This window comes from Myxocyprinus asiaticus, chromosome 36 (genome assembly GCF_019703515.2).
Source record: "Myxocyprinus asiaticus isolate MX2 ecotype Aquarium Trade chromosome 36, UBuf_Myxa_2, whole genome shotgun sequence".
NCBI classification, from domain to species: Eukaryota; Metazoa; Chordata; class Actinopteri; order Cypriniformes; family Catostomidae; genus Myxocyprinus; species Myxocyprinus asiaticus.
The window spans coordinates 32,412,545-32,425,691 of record NC_059379.1 but is presented as its reverse complement, the minus strand read 5'-3'; the positions used below and the strand labels follow the sequence as shown (position 1 = coordinate 32,425,691).

At 36.0% G+C, this 13,147-nt stretch overlaps 1 protein-coding gene across 1 annotated transcript in view; it reads right to left on the bottom strand.

The window, feature by feature from the left end:
• ace (angiotensin I converting enzyme (peptidyl-dipeptidase A) 1) overlaps positions 1–13,147 on the bottom strand; it is a 65,008-nt gene that overhangs the window by 12,355 nt on the left and 39,506 nt on the right. Inside the window, exons 9-19 of the mRNA XM_051673716.1 lie at positions 12,950–13,094; positions 8,402–8,500; positions 8,036–8,158; positions 7,672–7,883; positions 7,196–7,332; positions 6,962–7,120; positions 5,282–5,369; positions 4,827–4,970; positions 4,029–4,220; positions 1,781–1,878; positions 252–424 (exon numbers count right to left, since the gene is read on the bottom strand). Coding sequence (XP_051529676.1) covers positions 252–424; positions 1,781–1,878; positions 4,029–4,220; positions 4,827–4,970; positions 5,282–5,369; positions 6,962–7,120; positions 7,196–7,332; positions 7,672–7,883; positions 8,036–8,158; positions 8,402–8,500; positions 12,950–13,094 — 1,570 coding nt within the window. The remainder of the gene's footprint in view (positions 1–251; positions 425–1,780; positions 1,879–4,028; positions 4,221–4,826; positions 4,971–5,281; positions 5,370–6,961; positions 7,121–7,195; positions 7,333–7,671; positions 7,884–8,035; positions 8,159–8,401; positions 8,501–12,949; positions 13,095–13,147) is intronic.

The following is a 13,147-nucleotide window of genomic DNA, read 5'->3' as shown; positions in this document are numbered from 1 at the left end:
TCTGTCATGGTGCATCTGATGGTGCCTTAATTTGAGGGCTATAGCAAGATTCTCTTTGAATTACTATTAAAATTTGGTCTGTTCGTTACATAAAACTACCCTATGGCTTCAAGAGACTTACAGAAATAGTCGTATAGATGAGATTTATAGTGATTTTTGTTTTATATTATATTATTTTTTAAAGTGCTTCCTTTGGTGTTTAATGCTGTTTGGCAAAATAGATTTCAAATCTGTGTTAGGGAAACATGTACCTGAAGTCTTTGCGGTTGTAGAAGTCCCATGCCGATGCATGGCACACAACTTCACGGCCATCTGTTGGTTTTTCTAGCATAGATTTGTTCCAGAACTCTTCAGGCATAGGTTTAAGTCCCAGAGAGTTAAAGAATTGGTCTGATTCCTCGAACATTCGCTTGGGCTCCCAACCCTGAAGAACCGAAGTTCACCTTACTTATACGTGGCATCATGATTATTGACAGTAAAGTTAAATAGATATAGACAATTGGGTTATTCTACAAAACGAGTGCCATAAGTTCTACCTACATATGTTTAAAAAATTACTTTCATAATGAAAAGCTGATGCCAGCCAATACTATGTGTTAATACTGTATAGAAATTTTCTAAACAACAAAACCCATTAACTATATTTTTTGTACTTTATATTTATATAGTGTATATAAACACAGATACACACATTCCCCCTTAATAATAGTAATAATAAATATTAAAACTATTTGTATATTTAAAAAAAAAAAAAAAAGCCATACTTTAAGAAAATTACAAAGTTAAGCTTTACATAACACATTTTCATAGAATGACCATTTTTTGTTTTGTTTTGATTTTTTGTTTACTGTGCAGACTGTAGAGTTTGAAAATAGATAAAATAATGTGTATGTTTTAATTTTTGATTAGGGCTCACAATCGATTAATTTATTTATTGAATTAATTAAGCTACATGTTATGCCAATTAATTAATAAAATTAATCACAATTTATCACATATATCAATGTTTACCAAAACAGGCCCCCCAAATTAAGATAATTCAGTATATATTGATCAAAATAAGTATAAATGAAATATATATAATAAACAGAATAATTCAGACAATTTAAAACATTATATTATTATGGCAGACGAGTAAAGCATTGTTTATACAATACTAAGAGTGGTTTACTTTATACAATACTAAGAGTTGTCTAAAACAATATATTGTTTGTTTTATTTCCAGATCATTGAAAAGAAGCCTATCGCTGGCCTAAGGTCCACAACAATCCATTTTTAAATTGATTTGATCTGTAGACTTATTTGTTTTCACAGGACACATTCTTGCGCTCTGCTTGTACATGCATGAGATGGATGCTTTTGGAGCGTCTTATTGTGGTTGCATTGTGTTTCACTGGTTTTCAGCATCTCCAGCAAAAAAAAAAAAAAAAATGCTGTGTTTTTATGATGCTGTGTCAAGTTAAAAGTAGTTTGAAACTTTAAAAAAAAGTCTCTTCTTGAGACTCCAAAACTCTGCTCCGCCCATCTGTCTTTGAACAGCTGTCGGGTTTTTGTCTGTATAGTTGTGTGTTGCCTGTACAGCTGGAGTTGCGCTGACTGCCCCCTGCAGACTGAGACTCACAAACATATAAAGGTGGTACTTCAAGCTTGAATTTGTTGGTAGGAAAATTTCCTCATGACATAAATTAAGTACGGTCAAGGGGCAGGATTAATTGCGCTATTTTTTTTATAATTAATAATGATAAATTAACGTATTAAATCAACAGCCTTTTAATCTTACTTGAGCAACCATGGCTGGTGTGGCATCTACTTGTGTGGCATCAGGATAAGGAATGACAAGATCCATGATGTTAGACCATGTTTGGGCCCACATGTTTCCTGAGAAAAACACAGCAGAAAAGAAACATCAGTCAACTGAAGGGAAGGATGTAAGAGATGGTTTTGGTATCTCTGTCCACTGGCACTGAAGGAAACCACTGCGCTTGAATTTCCGAGTCATTTAATCTCCAGTTATTTGGAATCGTTGCATACACACACACACAATTACAAAAACTTTCCCACACGTGCATACTCAAATGCAGGCACTAATAGTTACACACATACATAGTCACGCTTGATGATTTTGAAAGCACATTAAATCCTGATGGTTCCTTTGGAGTTGCCGCAAGCAACTGCAGAATATCAATGTGCACCCCCAAGAATAAAGATCCACACCATAGTTTTTAGCCAAAAGACTGTAAATTTCAGCTAGTTGTGCCTTGTCTTTACTCTTACTGAGTACTAAATTTAGTTTTCATTAAATTGCCACAGTCAAGTGAAGCTTTGAGTATAATGATTGTGTGTGGGTAGATATAACTGGTAGCTAAAATAAAAATTATAATGCACAACTTTGAGTGGCTATTTGCTTTGATGACCAAGATGGTGGAAACTAAATTATAAAAAAAATATATAATGACATCAATATTATAAAGGACATTCAATAAAGTTCAGAATGTTCAATAAATAGCATTAATTCATGTTAATAATTATAATAAACAATATTTTTGGTAGACACTTTCTGACCAAAGCGGCTTGCAATAAAAAGCACAGATCATGTTTATATTTTTGATGGGGCTGGGAAATTGAACGTGTTAATTTATGTGATTAATAGTTGACTGTTTAACGGGCTAAATTATGCAAATAATGCAGCATCTGTTTGTTTTTTTTTTGTTTTTTTTTTTTTTTACTTCCTAAAATGTCAATAATGTTTTTCCCTACTTCCTGTGGCTAAAATTGGCAAATATAAATTTCCAGGAGGTACACGCTCGGCTCAACTGCACATTCAAGCACAGAAACTGATTGTGTACAGCAGTGCATGCTTAATTTTTACACACAATGCACATCTACTGTATGGAGAATGGAGATTTCACCTGCAAGTGATGAGCTACGTGTGGGAGAGATATGGGCAAGCTGCCGTATCTCTTCATATCGCCTGAAAACGCTCATGCAACGTCATCTAACCCGGGATATCAAAAGTGAAGCCACGTGAGAGAGGCCCAGTGTGTGCATGATATAGACTTATTGGTAGCCAAAGCAAATAATAGTTTTGAGGTTTTAAACTTCAGCAAATTAAACTCAAGCATTCAATTTGCATTATATATGTATGCATGGTCTCTAATAATGCATTGGCAATGTACACTTTTATCTTGCCAATAAAATGTTTATATGAATTGAATCTGCCCATTTGATCATATCATTAAAAAAGTCAAGTGGAAAGTGGCAGAAGATTTTGCCCAAATTGTAATTGCATCAAGTGCACTGATTTTATGGCATGTAAACAAATACTCAGTGCCCCCCTAGCCTTTTTGGGGGTCCTAAGCAAAAATTTGTGTGGTAACACTACTTAAAATGTCTTTCACAGTGTGGGGGACTAAGCAACTTGCTTAGTTTGCCAATAGGGAAGACCAGCACTGCAAATACTTGTATCAAAGATTTTTACCTGTAAAAATGTGTTTAATTAACTTTATCCTTTACTTAAAAAAAAAAAAAAAGCATGTACATATTTAAATCATTCACAACTTTTATTGCAACATTTCAGTCACACGATCTTCATCAGGTATTTATAAGGTAAATTTATTTGTAGTCTTGTAAATGCCTCACGAATTTTGTGTCACCGAAACGTTGCAATAAATGTTTTGTGATATTCTTTGTAAGCTAAGGTTGTGTGCGGGATTTTTTTCTTTTTCGCCTTTACTATAGTATATGTCCTACGCACCTACCCACTATTTTTCAGGTGTGCGAGGTTATTTGTTTATTGTTCATATTTAAATAAATAAATAAATTATGATGACTAACCAATTTCTTGCAAATTCTTTGAAACAAATTAGAAAGTAAATATATTTATAATGATATTTTAATGTTTGTTTTAATGTACCATGTACCATAATTAATCGTGATTAATCACAGAAAATTGTGCGATTAATTGGTTAAAATTTTTTAATCGAATCACAGCCCTAATATTTAAACAAGTATACTGTATATAATCTTACCAAGTAGATGAGCTGGAATTGGTCCTTTAAGGTTGATATGTTTGGGTCCATATTTCTTGTACAGGAATCTGCGCACATAGGCATGAATGTTGAGGTAGAGTGGCTCTAGATCTTTCCACAAGGCTTCCAGATCCTGTTCAAACGTGGGGGTCTCATATAGAGAACGCCAGAATGCCCCATTATCTGCGTGACCTGATATCGGACGAACAATAAGTATTAAAGCTTTATTCACATAACTCTCCCTATGAATCACTCACAATTAATGTTCACTGCCACTTACAAGACGTTTGTACAATTTCAGTATTTGCCCTCGAATACTGTAGTTCCCCTTAAAAATGAAAATGTTGTCATTATTTTCTCCCCTTTTGGGAGATGTGTCAAGATGTGTTAAGCCAGGTTTGACATCAGTGATACCAAATGTAACTGGTTCTCATGTGCCTCATAACCAGTCACAATGCACCAATTTGAAAATGCACATATTCAAGTTGCACAAATGACATTTGAGCTTGACAGTCCCTGGTCACCATTCACTTCCATTCTATGGGGGGGAAAAAAGCAGCATGAACATTCTGCTGCCTAACATCTCCTTTTGTGTTCCACAAAAGATAGAAAGTTATATGGGTTCGAAAAAACATGAGGATGAGTAAATGATGACAGATTTTTTCATTGTGTGCTGACCTCTGTTAAATTTAACAATGAACTGCTCAAATCCTCCTCAAATATTAAATATCTGCCTCACTGAACTGCAATGTGTTGGATGAAACCTTCATTCAAAAAGTGCTTTTATTTGGCATTCACCGTTGCTCTGTGCAGCTAAGTTTGCGAGCACCACATATCTCTTGTAGCTGTTGCGGAGCTCTCTGCCCGAGGCATTACGCCAACCTTGCCAGGCAAACAGCAGCTCATCATAGTCCCTGGACTCAGCCATGATCTTATTCAGATCTTGAAAACAAAACAGCAATTGTTTAAGCAGCAATAATATGAAAAATTTCTAAACAGATTCTTAAGCATTTTCTTTATTCACTGTGCACTTATGAACAGATGGCAAATAGCTTAACTAACAAAAGAAGGGGTAAAAGACACAGTGAGTTTATTGAGTTATTTGAGTGAATTATCTTTTGCTTTTTACTCTCTTCTACACATTACTTTAACATATTTTAATAACATGCTACATGGTCAATTGTAAGTTGTCAGAAATCATTTTCTTGTAGATGCAAACATATGTATCGTAAAAGCAGGCATACTGAACTTACCTGGATCCAAAGGCAGGTGGTTTGATTCATCCTTGCAGACTGTCGCTACACTGTAAAGGGTCTCCATGGATGCTAGTAAATTGTTGTACTATAAATATGAAAAATTTCAATAGGTCATTTTTCAATCTTTCAATAGGCTCTCATTTAAAGTAATGTTCCAGCTTCAAAACAAGTTATGCTTTGTCGACAGTGTCTTTAAAAATGATTTAGACTTGTCCCTGGTTTGTAATGGAAGTATAGGGACAGGCATTCCTGAGTATTAAAATTAAAAGCTCTTGTTATTATCATAGTGCTTATACATTTTCTTTTCATACAAAAATGCACACAAAAAATATTTCAACCTATTTTTAAGATTTACGCATTTGAATTTCACAACAAAATTCCATCAAACTGAATTATGTAACAAAATTAAATGAATAAAAATAGAAATATTTAAGTTACTCAGTACAATTTGATGGAATTTTTTCAGCCTGATCTCATGAATATTATGTGACCATGGCAACAATTTTGCAAAACAAAATTGCATGCGTTGACATGTTTGGCTGTAGTTTCCCAGTGAAATATCCAGCGGGGGCGCCAAAAGCGAGTGAAATGATGTCATAATCAGACAATATTTTTTAAGGAGAATATTAGTTGGAACCAATAGTGATCTAAAATTAAATTAGTGGTTAACAAAACATATATCCTTACCCTAAACCAACATCTAAACCTAACCGATAGTGTCCAAAAACAAAATGTGACACTAAAAGCACATTTCCTTAAGCAACCACATAATTCCTTGTTGCTTGTGTGTTTGGCTGGGCTCCAACCACGGTCTTCAGTGTCCAAAGTCCAACACTGTATCAGGTGAGCTACCGCAGAAGCCAGTCACATTGGAATAAGTGTGTAAATGTAGGCAAGTCTGTAATACCAGGGTTAGAATGTATCTTCTTTTTTTAAAAATGTGTTCAAGTAAAAGTGTTTCAATATCATAACATAACAGTGTGTGAGTAATATTGCGAAAAAAATTTTTTGTGTGTTTATAAAGTCATAATCAGCCATTGAAGTCGTGTGATATGTCTCTAGCTTTCTTTTGAAGGAGGAAGCGAGGGCCAGGTAAAATGTCCAACGTACAGTAAATACTTTATTGCACACACAAAGACCTGCTTTTCAGCATAACATTAAATGTGCACACAATCACTACTGCGTGCGTCTTTCTCTCTCCCTCCGGCAGTCTGGATTGCCCTTTTTATCCCTCTCCACTCTCATTGCAAACACAAAACAGCTGTTAGAGGTGACTTCCCACAGGTGTCAATCCTTACCGTTCTGTCTCTCCCGGCCTCACTCTCTGCAAACATCGTTCGGCCATGCCCCCATCACCACATCGTGATTTGTGAGAAAGTTAATAAAACGTTCAGTTGGCGTCTCGTGTTAATTTCCCTAGGAAACTGCAGTGAAACAGTATTTGGAACATAAAAGTCAATTTGCAAAAATGTAGTTATAATAATGTTCATTCTATGAGACTAGGTTGGATTTTTTAAATGAGTAAATCTTGGAACTTGGAACATTCAAGTATAAACGTTTCACTGCTTTCAGTTTCTTACCATAAACAAAAGAGTTAAAGTTTTAAAAAAAAAAAAAAATCTCAATGCCACCTTTTCATTCCCCTTTTTTTTCTTTCTTTCTTTCTATCTTTTTCACCTCTATGAGTTGTTCTTCAGGAAGTGCAGCTCTCTCGAGGTCGCTCAGTTTATTCAGGATTCTCTTCACTGATTCATCCTGGAAGTCACTGGTGTCAAACTTACGTGCCTCGAGCCCGTATATCTTTGTGTGACTGGCCATCTCCAAGTTCTTTTCAAGCTAAAGCCAGAAATTGCAAAATGAGACACTGAGAATGAGCTGTGTTGTAAAATACAGAGCAGTCTTGGGACTCACCATGATCTCCTTGTTGGCCTCGGTGATGTTAGTGCTGTAGCTCCAGGAGGCCTCAGTGTAAGCATTCCAGACCACCTCAGCTGTGCTGTTGTATTCATCTAAGAACTTTTTTGCCTGAATCTCATCTGTTATCTTACCTGTGGGTTTCAAAAGGCATAAGAATGAGTTTTCTTCTTACCTTTAAACATGAACGGTCAACATAAATGGTAGTATGTTCAAATCTATACATCCGTGTTGCATCACAAAGTTTGGAAGTTCAAAAATAGTTATTTTGCAGCTTAGTTTTAGGGCCCATTTGGACTGGTAGGGATGTTCTGAGAGTTAAAGGATGTTTTCATAGTACATCAGGTAACTGTATCTCAAAAGATTAATGAAAATTTGGTTCCTTATGATATGACCCATTTAAAGTTCAAACAAGCAGAAATAAACTGAAATTATCAAATTTAGTTGGTAATCTCCTCTGCATGCAGTCTTACCAATGTCTTCAGGGTAGCCCTCTGGTACTGGTGGTACCCAATTAAAATCGGACCAGCCCAGGATCTCTCCTGTTTTCTCATTCTGTTCCCGCAGCCAGTTAATAACTGGCTCAAAGTATTTAATCAAGGAGCTGGCGTCCATTTTGTTAGTGCCAATAGCTTCTTGTAGTACTTCTGTCCAAGGCTTTGAAGAGCCAGCCTGCAAGACCTTCCTTCCAAACAGAATAAAAACACACTTACAGTATTTTCAAAAAACAGCCACTCTAGTGTCTATATGCAAAAAAAAAAAAAAAAAAAGAGAGAGAGAGACTTGATGGCACATGATGGTACAGTGATACAATCCAGAACCCCACTAAATACATACTGTAAAACAGCCCCAGCCTCTGTTGATCTGTAAATGTCACATTTGTGGAGAGGTCCAATATGTCCGGCTTCCTGACACAATTTCTCATGGAACTGGAACTGAAGAATGAAGCTCACAAAGTATCTGCAATAGGTTAAACCAAGACAAGGGATAAGACAACATCATTATTGTTTCTTTGTTCCTGTGGCTCAACTGATAGAGCATGGCACTAGCAATACCAGAGTAATGGGTTTGATTCCTAGGGAACAAACAAACTGGTAAAAATGTATACCTTGTAAGCACCCAGTTGTTTTGGGGAGGAAAGCATCTGCAAATTTAATGTACATTACATCACAGTTTTGCAGCAGCTCATGATCAAAATCCCACCTAATGTATGGAGTATTTCCTGGAATGTGATATTTTGCTCCAGCATCAAAATGTTCCTCTGTACGTCTAACTGGAGGACAGATTCCCTGGTACTTTGTCCTAATACAAAGAACAATAAATATGAATACATACTAAGAAGAGATATTCAAAAACTACATTCAAAAAGTACCTTGTAAACTAGGGGTTCTTAACGGGCTTTATCAGTCATATTAATCAAATCTATCGTCCAGTTCCTCTTTGCATGAAAATGTTTATCTAGACTTGCAATATACCAGTTCTCTATTATACGGGTTGGTACGCATTTGTACCACAGCTCATCTGATTCTGAAGTCTAGCGACACATCTGAAATATCTGGTTTAGCAGCGTCAAATAGACAGGCGGAGACACAACCTCCGCTAATACACCTGCATGGCTCTGTAGTTGGATACGGCTCAATGGACAAAGCAGCACCGTTTATCAGTATAGCATGGCCAGAACCAGTGAGAAGCACGACGTGAAACCATTTGAATTTGGCACAGTATTCTGCATCACCACCCTTGAATTTACTATAGTAACAAACTGTACTTTAAGCAGAAATCAATTCAGAATATATATTATCATATCACTACTTCAGCTCTACTGTATAAAATTTGTAATAGGCTACATTAGGTGAGTGAGGGAATATAATTAATTTATGTTACAACTTATAAATGTTTATATTTTGTATTTATTGTTTTAAAATGTATTTAGGGTAGGTCTACTGTTTATAATTACAGAAATGCCATAGTTTGTTTTATAGAAGTCATGTTACATCTAACCATGGTAGTGAAGATCCATGCTTCCATGTGCTTACTAGGTCTTGTTACAAATACTACTGTTAAAACTATAACATTTAAATTTTCATAAGGGCATATGCAAAACACACACAATTTTTTAAAGATGAAATTGATATGCTAAATACTAAAAAAACAGGGTAAAATATATATTTTTTGAGTTTAAGAAAATATAACTGGTTTTCTTTGCCTTCAGAAATTCCAAGAGATTACAGAATTTGAGTCAATAAGAACCTGATGAAAGGAGTTCCAACACTGTCACTGTCAGAATAATGTAGCCACATAAATTAGGTGTTAACTTTTTACTTTTTATACAGTATATGCTATAGATAGCCTTGTTGTTAATACCAGCAAATTTACATCTGCATCCAACTCAAAATCAATGCTGTTCTGTAGAATGAGCATTTCAGTGGGAGAAAATATGCAATATTATTGGTCTTTTCACTTATTTTTGAAATATAATAAAAATATCACTTGTACAGAATAGTTAACTAGTTTCTGTCTTCACATTTTAATTTTATAGGCTCCAGATTATAGCCCTCCATCTGCTTGAATTAAAAAAAAGGCAAGGTTTGGTCTCACATTCATGACACATAAGCCTGCTGAATTTATAAACAAAACTCTTAAATTATGCAATGCATTGAAGTTGCATCGAGCAAATTAAGCTGAGTTTTTTGTTTTTATTTTTGTTTTTTGATAACACAAAGTCTCCAATTTCAAATTATGTCACATAATTTGGGGGGGTTGGGGGGGCACAAGGGTAAGGGAATGAAGGAGGGGGACGTTCATCCAAAAAAGGTTGAGAACTACTGATCTAAATGAAATTCATCTCAATGAATAAAAGGATACCAAATGGATACTTTTGAAAATGGAAGTCTCCTGCTTCTCAGATTTTTCCCCTAAGAAAAAGACCTCAGTAAAGGTCCTGGCATACTCATAGCGAAGATCTACTTCTTACATTGCTCAGTGACAACAACAACAAAAAAGTTTGAAACTGTTAAGCATTACTCATCATAATGGTATACTGCTTGTGAACATTCAGACACTGGCCACGCTGCTGGGGGAGGCATTTAAAGGAGCATTTAAATATGAGGACGCACAAGACTACATTTCAAACCTTAACTAATGTGACATTTACAGTTGAAGTCAGAAGTTTGCACACAGTACACTTAGGTTGAAGTCATTAAAACACATTTTTTAACCACTCCACAGATTTAATATTAGCAAACTATAGTTTTGGCAAGTCGTTTAGGACATCTACTTTGTGCATGACACAAATACTTTTTCCAACAATTGTTTACAGACAGATTGTTTCACTTTTAATTGACAATATCACAATTCCAGTGGGTCAGAAGTTTACATACACTAAATTAACTGTGCCATTAAGCAGCTTGGAAAATTCCATAAAATGATATCAAGCCTTTAGACAATTATCCAGTTAGCTTCAGAAAGGAGGTGTACTGAATTGGAGGTGTACCTATGGATGTATTTTAAGGCCTACCATCAAACTCAGTGCCTCTTTGCTTGACGTCATGGGAAAATCAAAAGAAATCAGCCAAGACCTCAGAAAAAAATGTGGACCTCCACAAGTCTATTTCATCCTTGGGAGCAATTTCCAAATGCCATCTGTACAAACAATTGTATGCAAGTATAAACACCATGGAACCACGCAGCCATCATACCGCTCAGGAAGGAGACATGTTCTGTCTCCTAGAGATGAATGTTGTTTGGTGCGAAAAGTGCAAATCAATCCCTGGACAACAGAAAAGGACCTTGTGAAGATGTTGGAGGGAACAGGTAAACAAGTATCTATATCCACAGTAAAATGAGTCCTATATCGACATAACCTGAAAGGCTGCTCAGCAAGAAAGAAACCACTGCTCCAAAACCGCCATAAAAAAGCCAGACTACAGTTTTCAAGTGCACATGGGGACAAAGATCTTACCTTTTGGAGAAATGTCCACTGGTCTAATGAAACAAAAATCGAACTGTTTGGCCATAATGACCATCGTTATGTTTGGAGGAAAAAGGGTGAGGCTTGCACCATCATGTTGTGAGGGTGCTTTGCTGCAGGAGGGACTGGTGCACTTCACAAAATAGATGGCATCATGAGGAAGGAAAATTATGTGGATATATTGAAGCAACATCTCAAGACATCAGTCAGGAAGTTAAAGCTTGGTCACAAATGGGTCTTCCAAATGAACAATGACCCCTAGCATACCTCCAAAGTTGTGGCAAAATGGCTTAAGGACAACAAAGTCAAGGTATTGGAGTGGCCATCACAAAGCCCTGACCTCAATCCAATAGAACATTTGTGGGCAGAACTGAAAGCGTGTGTGAGCAAGGAGGCCTACAAACCTGACTCAGTTACACCAGTTCTGTCTGGAGGAATGGGCCAAAATTCCAGCAACTTATTTTGAGAACTTGTGGAAGGCTACCTAAAACATCTGACCCAAGTTAAACAATTTAAAGGCAATGCTACCAAATACTAACAAAGTGTATGAAAACTTCTGACCCACTGAGAATGTGATGAAAGAAATAAAAGCTGAAATAAATCATTCTCTGTTCCATTATTCTGACATTTCACATTCTTAAAATAAAGTAGTGATCCTAACTGATCTAAGACAGGGAATGTTTTCTACGATTAAATGTCAGGAATTGTGAAAAACTGAGTTTAAATGTATTTGGCTAAGGTATATGTAAACTTCTGACTTCATGCCTCATTCTATTAGAAGAATTCACTAGAGATCTGTAAAATAAGCTGTTTTAACCTCTCAATGATGTTTTGAAGTAATAAATATTTTGCATTCTGCTAATGTGCTAACACACTATATGCGGCCATAATATTTACTGATCAAGTTTGTTATTGTCATTTATTATGACACTGATCCTACTACAAAGATGGGTGTATAAAAGAGTGTTAATAGGTAGAATACAGACAAAAGAATGATGATAAAAGAGGTATATCTCACTTTAGATAGATGCGTGAATGGCTTTCGGCTGCAGATGGCACATGTGTGAAGCAGCATATCAATATTCAACAGAGTGAATAGACACTTGAGTATAGATTTGATTCCTTTAGTAGGCTAATTTAAAAAAAAAATCGCATGACATGTTCTTGGAAAATTTCTGTACGTGAACGATCGGACAGATGTAGGTAAGTTTGCACCAGCTCGCTAATTAATCTGCATTCTGATGTGTTCATGTTGACTGATCTCAACTGATTTAGCAACATAACTGGACTTAGTTGTTGGCCTCACGTTGGAGCTCTAGGTCACAACTAGCGATGAGGTGGACCAATGGCAGTAAGAAGCCATGTTTAGCAGCCAGTACGAAGTGTTCCTGAAAGTTTGCACTAACGAGTGGTTACGAACCACCTAAACTAACTCAAAAACACCTTAGTTTTGGCCAGATTTTGTTAAAAATACGCAAATACGCATCACACCCGTTCATTCTTCAATTTCTTCAAAAAGTATGCCAGGCCCTTAATCCTATGTGCAATTTTCAAAAGATATCTCAACAATGTCTCCTCTGCAATCAAAAGTCAGAGATGTTTAATGTATAAAATCATTCTCTCAACAAATTTCTTCCATTTTTTTCCCTTTTTTACTCCTTCATAGAACTTTAGAAGATATTTCTCAAACATTATAACTAAATGAAGCATAACTGAGAAATCCATTACGTCTCCTGAGCTATGATTATTTTTCTCTGGGAGTATCAGACACTGGTGTTTACCTGAGGTACCACCATTCTGCATTGTAACGCTCAGGTGGTGTGCGTCCACTAAACACACCCCAACGCCACTGATCAATAAGGTATCCAAAAGGAAGGAAGGCAATCTTCTCCAAAGCCATCTTCAATAGGTAGTTTATGTCGCTCTCTACAGAATTACAAATGCATTAGATGTCCATACGAATCTAAGGTTGGAGGTTT